This window comes from Rousettus aegyptiacus, unplaced genomic scaffold, assembly GCF_014176215.1.
Source record: "Rousettus aegyptiacus isolate mRouAeg1 unplaced genomic scaffold, mRouAeg1.p scaffold_m13_p_8, whole genome shotgun sequence".
NCBI classification, from domain to species: domain Eukaryota; kingdom Metazoa; phylum Chordata; class Mammalia; order Chiroptera; family Pteropodidae; genus Rousettus; species Rousettus aegyptiacus.
Genome location: NW_023416311.1, coordinates 29,187,022 through 29,199,309, shown reverse-complemented (window position 1 = coordinate 29,199,309; position 12,288 = coordinate 29,187,022). Strand labels below are relative to the sequence as shown.

The 12,288-nt window shown below is 51.8% G+C and overlaps 1 protein-coding gene across 1 annotated transcript; it reads left to right on the top strand.

The window, feature by feature from the left end:
- The first annotated feature begins 6,854 nt into the window (after window positions 1–6,854).
- On the top strand, window positions 6,855–12,113 carry GNB2 (G protein subunit beta 2). The gene is made up of 10 exons (XM_016124787.2): window positions 6,855–7,012; window positions 9,315–9,461; window positions 9,683–9,721; window positions 9,839–9,945; window positions 10,274–10,337; window positions 10,425–10,587; window positions 10,682–10,748; window positions 11,046–11,247; window positions 11,338–11,554; window positions 11,636–12,113. The coding sequence occupies exons 2-10, from the start codon at window positions 9,405–9,407 to the stop codon at window positions 11,740–11,742; spliced, it is 1,023 nt and encodes a 340-aa protein (XP_015980273.1). The 5' UTR covers window positions 6,855–7,012; window positions 9,315–9,404; the 3' UTR covers window positions 11,743–12,113.
- Window positions 12,114–12,288: the final 175 nt, after the last annotated feature.

Sequence of the window (12,288 nt, the reverse complement as noted above, 5' to 3'; positions counted from 1 at the left end):
GCTCTTACGGAGACTGCGCCATAGTCCGGGAGAGTCGTCGTCCTCACGCTCCTGAGCAAGGTTCTGCCATCCCCAAACCTGAAAGAAATCACCAGGAGAGGGAGAAAAGGGAAGGAGAGGGTGAGGTATGGGAGGGAGTGTGTCTCCATCTTCGTTTCTTTCTACCCTGGACTTTTTGATGGCTCCTCTTTTCCTTGCCGGTCCCCCTGGTGCCTGGGCCTTATACATACACATGTGTACACACGTGTATACACATTCACATATGGTGCTCAGCTAGCCCAGCTTTAGCTTCCTTTCCCTTTCTCTTCATCTGTTCTCCTCAGAAGGCTTTTAACAAGTAAGCCACTAGAAGGCTTCTAGGTTCATCTGGACGCCTGGCACCGAGGCCGCCTCCACAACAGTTCTGATAAAGTGAAGGAGCAGCTTTTACAGCCTGGCTTAGCTGTGAGACTCTTATGAGAGCATGTGTGTATGTATGCCTGTATGCATGTGTTTACATGTCCTAGTATACGTGTGCATATGTATATGTGTACAAATATACATGTGAACACATGTATGTGTTGGGGGCATTCCCACCTACTTGTTTTGGAGTAGGAGAAACATTAAATCAGAGATGGAAGAGGATACTGTGTGGTGGCAGCATGCCCCTGAAGGTTCTCTGCTCACTAGGTACCTACTCTAAAAGAGACTCCACCTATCCCCAGCCAAAAGACAGATGATTTGAGCTGGATCATCAGCTAACCACTGGCGATGTGGGTATTTTCCATGCCCAGGGTTGGTCCCAAGTCCAGGCATGACTCCGCAGACTAGAGGGGTCTAGGCTTCGGTGGGATGAATGAGCTATATGGAAGAGAGCTAACCCAGGAGCTTGGAAATTGAATATTCCTGAGTGACCTTAGGTCGGTCATTGGCTTCTGTAAATTAAGGCTTGGATGAATTGGATGAGCCCCTTAACCTTTCAGTGCCTTCATCGTTTCATCTTTCAAAATGCTGAGGTGAGAATTAAAGGAACCTTGGAGGGGAAAGTGATCCTATTCATGGACTTCACATCTCCTTTTGTTGACATTTAATGATGTTGCTTCACATCTCTTGTAAGTTCACCTTGTCAGTTCCTATACTCACTCCCCCAGTTTGGATCTTACATTCAGAAACTTCCCCAGTTGGGAGAAATCTTACGGATCGTGGATCCAACTCCCAGATTTTACAGAGATTTCCCCAGATAGAGGCGGGGCCCTGTCTTGGGTCACACAGCCCGTTGGGACAGAGACAGGGCTAGAACGTACATCTCTTATCAGCCAATTGACAGATGACCTTGTTTCATAACACCTCGGTGTCCCTCTTCAAGCTTCATTGTTCCCATCTGCAGGACAGCTGGTGGTGAAGACTCAATCTAATGCCAGAATCAAGTGGCTGGCTAATTGCTCAGGACATAAAACTATATTCAGTAAACACTGGATCCTAAAAATGTCCCTGGGGAGTTTTTGAGGTTTTAATATTATTACTGATAAGTTAGGAATCTGTAGTCTATTTGGTAATGAGAAGTGAATTTTCTTGTCTTGGTTGGTGGAAAAGCAAGTAGGCTAATTACTGGATTAAACTTGATTTTCCTCTCAGTCAACTGTGGTCAATCTTCATTTGTCATGGGATCCGACATGCTATTCTATTGTATTATGGAAGTAGTTAAGGTAGAGGTTATTAATATATTTCATTCATTGATTCAACAAACATCCTTTATGCCTATGGTGTGCCAGGCATTGTATGAAGCATGGGGATATTGAATTGCATAAGATATATCCCTGCTCTCAGGAACTTTGGGTGTAGTGGGAAGCTCAGACATGCATGAAAGTGGGGTGAAATGGAGACCCAGAGAAGGAAGAGGCCACCTGTCTCTGAGAGTCCTTAGTGGGTTTTAGAAGTGAAGTTTGAGCTGAGTTGTGAAGGATGAATAGGGGCTTGCTGGTGAACAAGGGGGAAAGGTCTTTCACATAGAGAACAGCATATCCAAAGGTCTAGACACATGAACATTCCTGGCAAATGTAGAAATTGCCCAGAATATTCTGTACTGTACACCTCAGTATAGAAGGAGGGTTAGATATGAGCTGGTGGCCGAGACCATTGTCAGGGGGAGATAACCTGGAAAAGTAGTCAAAGACCATCTCATTCATGCCCAAACTTTATTTTTATTTAGCCAACACAAAGCATCTACTACATGTTAGACACTGTTATAAATGTTTTATGTAAGTATTAAGTAAGTTGGTCCTCATAAAGACTGATTATTATCCCCATTTTGCAGAAGAAATAGAGGCATGAAGAGGTTATGTGTCTTGTCCAAGGTCACTCAGCTGTAAGTAACAACTGAGATTTGAACTGTGAAAAGTATTGATCCTGGAGAAAATGTTACCATGCTTCTATTCATATCATAGATGTTCTCTAGATGCCTGCTATCAGGGAATAAAACGGTTCACATAACTCGATGTGACTCTTGTCTGGTTTAATGTTTATCCTGGAAGACGCATGATTAAACAATTAAATAAAGTCATCTGGAAGTTCTCACATTCCAGGTACACATTCAGGTGGGCCTAACCTGAGCACTGGTGATAACATCAAAGGTAGCAGGGCCTGGGCCCTCAGATCCCACACTTTGGAAGTGATTTGGCACCTTGTGCTTGGTGAGCTCTCCCCAAGCCCTCTGCCAGATAAACTAAGTGCCTTGGCTTCACAGGGAGCCCCTAGCCTAGTGCAGGAAGCAAGTGCCCAGAAATAAACACTCCAGTAAAGCTGCTATAGGAATGGAGTCTGCATTGCAGTGGGTCACAAACAACAGTGTGGTCAGGGAGACAATATTGAAACAAAACCTGAGGAAAAAGACCTGGATTTCCCTGGGTGACAAGGAAATAGAATTGGAGTGGGAGTGGAAGGCATTCTGAGTAGAGAGGACAAGACCCAGGCTGTATGTCATGCAAAGAAGTGTGGATCTTCTTATGAAATCGATAGGGAATTACTGCATGGTTTTGAACAGCAGTTATATGATCCAATTTGTATTTTAGAAGGGTATCTTTGGCAGCTGTTTGGTAGATTGATTAGGGAGGGGCTATTCTAGAAGCTAGGAACTAGGCAAGAACCAACATAATAGAAGTTGGCATACAGTACAAGGGATAAATTTAAGCAATATACGAGAAGCAGCATTGACAAGATAGATTGCTAGCCTTACATCAGTAGGGATCTTCTTTCTTTCTTAATGTTTTAGCAGCGTATATCATTAGAGACTACATTTCCCAGCCTGCTTTGCATCTGGCCAACTTCTGAGCAGAAGTCAGTGGTATCCTTAGACAGAAATATACTTGTGCTTCCCATTCCACCCCCTTCTCAATGGATGAGAGTCAGGTACGATAGTGGAAGCTGCCTGGGCCACATTGGACACGAAATGGAAACTACTGTTGGGAATGGCAGAGATGCCCCCACAGTACTGGAGGATCTATTTTGGGGTTGTCGCTTAAGGCATTGGATTTTTGGGACCCTTTGTTATAGCAGTTAGGACTATACTAATTAGTTGACCATCCTTTGGATATGCACAGTGAGGAAAAGAGAAGCTTCTCGGTGGATGGTGGTGTTAATTGGGCCAAGAGATTCTGAGACAGGGCAGGGTTGGGCAGAGTGGAATGAGGTGGAAGAAGATTAATTTAGTTTTGAATATGTTGAGTGTGAGATGTCTTAAAACAGTGGCGTATAGTAAATGTTTTAACAACCAGTTCTTTGGGAAAGGTGAGCCCTGATCTGAAACATTTGCCAAGTTCCATTATGTAAATACACCCACCATGACAATTACAAGTTACTTCTATCAACATGACTTCCCTGAACAAGGAGCAGGGAAGAGAGGTACACAATGGGCTCTTGTGAGCTGGTCTGAGTTGGCACAAGCTGACTCCAGCACAAGACTGTCTGTGAGCATTCAGATGGAGATATTCAGTCTGCAGTTGGACATACACCAAGTCATACATGGGGAGAGACATATAGGTTGGAGATAGAGGTTTGAGAGTTATGAGCAATTAGGGGTAGTTAAAGTCACAGTAATGGATGAAGTCACCAGCGAATAACACAGTGAGAAGAGGGGGCTGAAGTCAGAATCTTAAGAAAAACTATGTTTACAGAATGGCCTGAGGAGGAGAAGGTGGTCAAAGAAGCCTGAAAAAGAACAGTCAGAGGTATCTATGGCCATGACACCTTAAAGATGCCCAATCCCATCTGATCTCAGAAGCTAAGCAGGGTCGGGCCTTGTTAGTACTTGGATGGGGGACCACCCAAGGACACCAGGTGCTGTAGGCATTAAAAAATCAATCAATAAATATTTTTTAAAAAGAGCAGTCAGAGGAAGGAAGGAAGTGTTCCATGACCCATCAGAGCCAGGTTCTCCATATGTGCTCTTGGAAAAATTGGTCCACAACCAGTCATCCCCTACCTGTCAGTATCTTTCACCTCTTCCCTCACGCCATCACCCCACCTGTCTTTCCCATAATCATCTAAAGAAGTTCCAGTAGCTCCCATTGAAAAACAAATATCTTGACACCACATTCTCCTTCCACTAATGCCCCTCTTTCTACACCCCCTCTAAGCCAAGATTCCCAAAGCCTTGGCTACTTGAATTGTCTCCACAGCCTCATTTCTCACTCACCTTCAGCCCACTGCAAGCAGAGTATCCACTGCAAATGTTCCGGCAAAGTTGCCAGTGGCCTCCATTTTACTCAGTCCTATGAACACCTCCCAGTCCAGTCTTGCTTCATCTCTCTGCACTCTTTTCTTTTGGGTTCCAGACCTCCACATTCTCCTGATTTTTTCCTTAGCTCTCTGGCTTCTCCTTTGGGAGCTTGTCTGCCTCTGCTTGACCTCTAAATGTTGGATCTCCTCAGGACTTGGTCTTAGGCCATCTTGTCTTTTCCGTGAACCTCTTTATGACTTCATCTGCTTTAAAATGCCTCACTCTCAAGGCTCTAATCCAACCTAGACTCTTCTGCTAAGCCCCAGACTTGCTTGGACAGCCGCTTACTAAATATTCTCCTAGGCACCTCAAACCTAACAGGTCCCAACTTAAAACTCTTGATGTTTCTCTCTCAAATGTTCTGCTCTCAGTAAGTGCCACTTCCAGGACACCAGTACTAATTAATCATCTACAATCTGTCTCCTCTGTAAACTATGAGCTACTTGCAGGCAGAGCAGAGTGAATGTATTCACGGTTGTACCCTCAGTGCCCAGGACAGTGCCTGATAGATCATTGAGATTTTGATAAATATTTGCTGAATGAGTTAAAACAGGGAAACATATTAGCAAAGAAACCAAAGTGAGAGGAAGCAGTGTTAGATGCCCTGTATAGATTAAGAAAATTGGGTTCTAGTCCTAGTCTGCTTGTTTTCTAAGTGACTTAGGGAAAGTCATTTTGCCCATTTGTAGATTGAGAGGAAATTGAAGTAAATTATCTATAAGGTCCCTTCTAAGTTCTCGCATCTAATTAACATCTATTATCTACTGGTAATTGGTAAGTGCACATAAATGGAATATGTACATAAGTAGGAATGTGACTTTTATTTAAAAAGTTGTGCTTTGAAAGCTATTTGTAATGCCTTTAACAAAGGCAAAATGAAAAGTGTCTGTGTTGATACTTTACTTTTTAAATTGCATGAGGTCTCAGTGAAGGCTTTTCATTGACTTGAACTTTTCAAAGTATTTTCACAATCCATGGAAAACCTCATAACAATCCAAGGTGATTTACAGGGCAGGTAGCTTTCAACACTCCCATTTTACAGAGATAGAAACAGGCCTATATTTACCTTCTCATGCCTTTACAGGGATGGTCCAGAGATGGGTTCACCAAAGCAGGAGTCCCCAACCTTTTTGGCGCCAGGGACTGGGGCTCCTTAGAGAATCTAATGCCTGATGATGCGGGGTGGAATTGAGGCAATGATGCTAGCACTGGAGAGCGGCTGCAAATAAAGATGAAGCAATCGCCCACGCCCTCCCCACCCCGTCCCCATCTCCTGCTGTGTGGCTGGTACTGGCCCGGTACTGGCCCAGTACTGGTCTGTGGGCGGGGGTGGGGATGGGGGTTGGGGACACCTGATTAAGAGGATAGTATTTTTATCACTACGAAGTCGCTACTCTGCAGCCTTAGGAATTGTTTCCACTACTACATAATGGGAACGATGCTAGTACTTAACCTCATAGAACTGTCGTGGGGATTAAATAAGTACAGAACTCAATAAATATGAGTTATTACAGTGTCATGCAGATCTGTATGTAAAGAGTTCTACAAAAGCCCACTTCTGGTGGGAAACTGCCTGGGCAAGTTCCTTCTCAAAGAATTCTCAGGTTCCCAGAGGCCCGCAGTGGCCCCCACTCATTCCTGTTCAGGAGCTTTTGGAACCGTTGCATCTCCCTCAGCCTCCTGGAGAACGCCTGCAGTCCTGCGAGGTGTCACGATCTCTCCAGCTCGGTCCCCTGAAGGGCGTGGCCTCATCAGGGCGGGGGCGTGGTCAAACTGAGAACTGGGGCGTACAGCTTCCTTTCCCAGTCTGGAGCCACCCAACCTGGGAGAGTAGGTCACGTGACCAGCGAGTGGTTTCACCCTCCCCTATGCCGATACCACCTCTGTTAGTTCCAGTGAGAATGTCTTACTCCTTTTCGGGAAGCAAAGCATTAATTTTGTTCTGTTTGCCTCCAAATACTGCCGAGTAATATCCTCGTTTTGAAGGAGTCACTTCTTTGCCCCTTAAGTAGTATTTTCCCTTCCGGCCTCCCCCCCACTAGGTAGTTGGTCTTGCCCAGCCGGGCCCTGGGCGCGGCGGCGACGGCCGCGTCACTGGCGGGCGGGATCCCTCCGCTCTGGGGAGAACAGCGCTGGACGGTTGAGTTGGGGTGACTGAGAAAATCCATCCGCGTCGCTGCCGCTGCCGCCTCCGCCGCGGAGGAAGACAAGACCTTCCGCTCTTCTCTAGCGACCCTTCGCAGAGTCCTGCCGCCACAGGTACCTCCGCTGACAAAAGGAGTCCTCGTCCCCCACCCATCCCCAAATTCCCATGGGGGAAACCTCTCTTCCTTCTGTCGTCCCGATCTGGCCTCTTGGGAGCGGACGTAACTCCCTAGACCTCCCCTCCCTTCCTCTGGCCTCGTCGCTCCTAAACCCGGAAGGGGAACCGGGAGACCCTCGCTCTCAATAATGCACGCGCTCCCTGCACTATCAGGCACATTTTGCTTGACCCCAGACTCCATCCCAGCCCTTCCTTTCTTGCTTCCTATGAAGTTGGGGGGCAGATTTGGGGCTTTCTCTAGGCACCATTCCGCCCCCACTCTCAACCCGGTTTGCCCCTCGGTAGCACCCCTCGTGTCCTCCCATTTCGCACTCCTGCCAGCATTCGCCGTGCAAAACTCCAGAATTCTGATAGAGGCAGGCAAGGCCACGAGGCCACCCCTCCCTTGCCTCCACCCTATTCTCAATTTGGGTTCTGCCCGTGTTTTCTGGCCCCATTACACTGGACGGGAGTCCTCGACACCCCATTCCCTGTACTAGCCCTAACCTCAAGTCTAGCTCCGGGACGTTCCCACCTTCTGCCTAGCTTTCTTTTGGGCAAAATGGAGGTCGTGGGGGCTGGAGGACCAGGCCCACTGCGCTTCGCGGCGCGACACCAGCCCGTGCCTTCCAGCTGCCAGATCCGGGACCCTCCCTTTTACCTTCCCTTCGCCCCGCCAGACCTGCAGAGGCGGTGGCACCCCCACTTCTCGGGGCCCCGGCTGCTGTGTGCCCAGAATCCGGGGGCCGCTGAGGAGACCCTGGAGGGTGATGGGACTGTGGACTAGGAGTGTCGCCCCCACCCCCAGCGGCTTCCTCTTGGTCAGCTTCCTTCTGCCCCCGGCCTCTGGCGTTGCCGCCTGGCCGGGACTGCTGGCAGCTGGTAGGAAGGGGCTTTTTCCCAAGCTGAGGAGGTGGAGTGGGGGGCTTTGCCCCCTCCTCGCTCTTTCGGAGGGGCATCTCCTGGCACTAGCGTAGAAAACTGAACTGACAGAGGGGAAATATGCGTTGGGAAGAGGAACGCCCAGGCCTGGGGGAAGTGGGAGCGGGGTGGGGGACGCCCAGGTCGGAGAGTGCTGTGTGCGTGGCCAGATCACACAGGTGTCCAAAGGGGTAGGGGGGCAGGAATCAGGGCCCTGGAGCAAAGCCAGGCAGGTCCCTCAGTTCCCGGCGACGAGCCCGCGGGCAGGGCTCCTTGAGTGCTGAGGGTGCAGAACCCGGCCGCCTGGGGCCGCCGCTCGCCAGCCCGCCAGCGCCGGAGAGAGAGCAGCTCTGTTCCTCGGGGCCGGAAACCTCTCTTTGGAGCCCTAATTACTCGCGAGCGGCTCCCACGGGCTTTGCGCGGCGCGCCGGAGCAGGCAGCCGCGTCTCTGAAGGGAGCAGTGGCTCGAGGCTGCCCTCCCAACCACTCTCGCCTCCACCCGCCCCGGACGGCTAATGGGGCGCAGCCGGCCCGGGGATTATCCGGAGTGAGCCGTCCCGAACCTATTAGTGTTCTATCGGCTTTTCCCAAATCCTGTAAACAGCCACCCTGGCCGGTTCTGGGGAGGAGCGGGAGGCTGGGTCGGGCGGGGGCGATGGCCGGGGGTGGGGTCACCCACCCCACAGGTCTCTGCTTTAGATGTGGTTGCCTTGGCAACTGGGCTAGGGTGGGGGCATTTCACCAATGAGGTGCTCTTAGTCCGGGTGACGGTTGCCTAGGTAACACCACGAACAACCCAGCTTCCCCCTCTGGTCGCCTCCCCCTCTTGTCCTCCCCCCCCCCCGCCGCCCCCACCGTCTAAGCTTGGGGGTGTGTGTGGAGGGTGTGCGGTGCGTGGGGATGAATTTAAAGAGGCACCGCCCCTTTTAAAATGAGGTGCTAGGAGGGCGGTGCCTGTACGGGCCGGGTGGACGCCAGATTTGTTTTCAAAGGGACTCTCCCCGCCTCTCTGCCTCCCCTCCCCAGTTCCTGTCCCGGGTGTCCCGCCTGGGCTGCTGTCCGAGGGAGGGGTTTCCCCTGCGCTTCCTCTTGCACTTCCCGCTCCGTTTCCGGGGGGCAGGAGGAAGATTGGGGAAGTCAGCTATTCCTAGGCCACATCTCTTCTGTGCCAGAGGCCTCGGGTTCTGCCTGGGGGAACCACCGCCACCGCCACCGCCACCGCTGCCGCCCCTTCCCTCCTTCCTCAGCCCCGTGCTTACCCATTCCGGCAGTGCTTCAACCCCACCTATCCCTCCTTCCCTGCGACCTTGGGCCTGACGTCAGCCCTGCATCCCCCAGGCCTCGGGCCAGCGGCGAGGAGCTGCCTCCCCCAGCCCCCGTCCCGCGGCCCCCCAGCCGCCCCCAATCCCGCCCCACGGGCCCGGCGCCATGAGTGAGCTGGAGCAACTGAGACAGGAGGCTGAGCAGCTCCGGAACCAGATCCGGGTGAGGGCCTGGTGGGCAAGCTGGGGGGACTGAGTGGGCAGGGCAGGCGTCTGTGTGCTGTGCGGGGTTGGGGTTAGGGGTCTTCTTTGTGTGTGTGTGGAGGGGTACCCTAATCCCTTCCTGTTTTATCCTCTCCACTCCTCTGTCTCCTGTGTTCTCTCTTTCCCTCCTCCTCATCTTTTCTCCTGCTTTTTTCTGACTAGCTCTGCCATCTCTTACAGGATGCCCGAAAAGCATGTGGGGATTCAACACTGACCCAGGTGAGATGAATCCAGGGTTGGACTTGGGGCTTAGGAAAGGAACAAGGGTTTGAGGCATTCTGCTTAGCGGGCCCTACTGCCTGACCCTCTCTGATGCATTCTACCTCCATCTTCTAGATCACAGCTGGGCTGGACCCAGTGGGGAGAATCCAGATGAGGACACGGAGGACCCTCCGTGGGCACCTGGCAAAAATTTATGCCATGCATTGGGGGACAGACTCAAGGTGTGTGTGTGGTTGAGGCTGGGTGCTGAGCCTTTGTGTTTGCCCCAGGGCTAAATTATAGCAGATATAATGGGAGCAGTGGGAAGGGTTAGCCTTGCATATCTGTGGGGATGAACAGTGCCCATGTCACCAAGTATATTTGGGAAGAGACTCCCAGATATCCCCAGGGGATGGGAATGAGGACTATACAGACGAGAACTTCTGGGCTGCTGCTGGGAGTGGTCTCAGAAGTGCCTCCCACCAGATGGGAGACTGGGAAGGGTATCCTTCCTCTAGAGGAGGCTTCACATCCTAGCCCCTCTTCTTCTCCCTTGCCGCTCTCCAACAGGCTGCTGGTCAGTGCCTCCCAGGATGGGAAGCTCATCATCTGGGACAGCTATACCACCAACAAGGTAGAAGTAGTGCCTGAGGCTGGATGGGGCTGGGCAGCAGGCCCTGCCTAGCTGGCTCTGACTATGGGCACTACCCTTCCTCCCTAGGTCCATGCCATCCCGCTGCGTTCCTCCTGGGTCATGACCTGTGCCTACGCACCCTCAGGGAACTTTGTGGCCTGTGGGGGGTTAGACAACATCTGCTCCATCTACAGTCTCAAGACCCGTGAGGGCAATGTCAGGGTCAGCCGGGAGCTGCCTGGCCACACTGGTGAGAGGGGCCTGGTAGGGCATAGGTGCTGTTGGTGCGAGAGGGGCTGTCCTGCCCTCCTTTAGAGACCCTGCTGACCAGCCCCTTTCCCCAGGGTACCTGTCGTGCTGCCGCTTCCTGGATGACAACCAAATCATCACCAGCTCTGGGGACACCACCTGGTGAGGCCCTGCCAGGGTTAGGCAGTTGGGGCTCACTCACACTTCTTACCTGGGAGGCCACTGCCTCAGTGCTCAGCACATAGTACCCTGAGCAAGGGCAGAGCCTTTATTTTGAACACCTAGCCTCTCTCTCCTGTGGTAGAAAGGAGGGGACAAGAGCAGGCTTCTGTGACCCAGTAGTTCCTGGCACCCCTTCCATGGATGTTCTGTCAGGGCTAGGCTCACATGGTGGAGGCGAAGGGAGGCAGGGAGTCTATCCTGTACCCCTCTGATCCCTTCTTCCTATCATCTCTCCAGTGCCCTGTGGGACATTGAGACAGGTCAGCAGACAGTGGGTTTTGCTGGACACAGTGGGGATGTGATGTCCTTGTCGCTGGCCCCCGATGGCCGCACCTTTGTGTCGGGTGCCTGTGATGCCTCTATCAAGCTGTGGGACGTGCGGGATTCGATGTGCCGACAGACTTTCATTGGCCATGAATCTGACATCAATGCCGTGGCTGTAAGTTTTGGGGCAGGCAGGGCTGGCCATCTCTGCCAGGCTCCTGGCCTGCCCTATGCCTTCATCACACTCTGGTCCTGTGTCCTATAGTTCTTCCCCAATGGCTACGCCTTCACCACGGGCTCCGATGATGCCACTTGCCGCCTCTTTGACCTGCGGGCGGACCAGGAGCTCCTCATGTATTCTCATGACAACATCATCTGCGGCATCACCTCTGTTGCCTTCTCGCGCAGTGGCCGGCTGCTACTTGCTGGCTACGATGACTTCAATTGCAACATCTGGGATGCCATGAAGGGCGACCGTGCAGGTGAGAGCTGGATCTTGAGCAGGGGCAGGCAGGGACAGGGAACCCAGGACAGATGAGTTCTCATGTATCCCTTCCTCACAGGTGTCCTCGCTGGCCACGACAACCGCGTGAGCTGCCTCGGGGTCACTGATGATGGCATGGCTGTGGCCACAGGCTCCTGGGACTCCTTTCTCAAGATCTGGAACTAATAGCCCCAATCCTAGCTGGGCCTGGCCAGGAGGGGCCCTGCCCATGCCCACACTACAGGCCAGGAGATTTGGGGCTGAGGGCATACGAGCGTCCCTCCCTGGGCCACAGGGCCTTGGGTTCCTGCTCCCTTACCCAGGTTTGGTTCCTCTCGGGGCCCCCCACTGTGGAGATAAAGATGGGGATAGAATGGGGGACAAGGAGGAGCAAAAAAGCCCTCATCCTTTGCTGCCCTGGGGTTAGGGCCTCATCCCCCTGGAGGGCCAGAGGCAGGAGGTAGAAGCTCCAGGGGCTGGCTTTTTTAAAACTGGTTTTATTTTAATTTTTATTATATTTTCAGTTTTTCCATAAAGGAACCAATTCCAACTCTGTACCTGGTCTTTCCCCTTGCTTGTCTTCTTCACCTTGCGGTCTCTGTCCTGGAGGGCTGATCAGCCAAAGGTTATAGGGCCCTACCAAATAGGGGGCCAGAGAGGAAATCCAGCAAAAGGATCTTCTGTCCAGTAGGGTCATAGATGTTCCTCCTAAACACACACAGCTGCCATTCT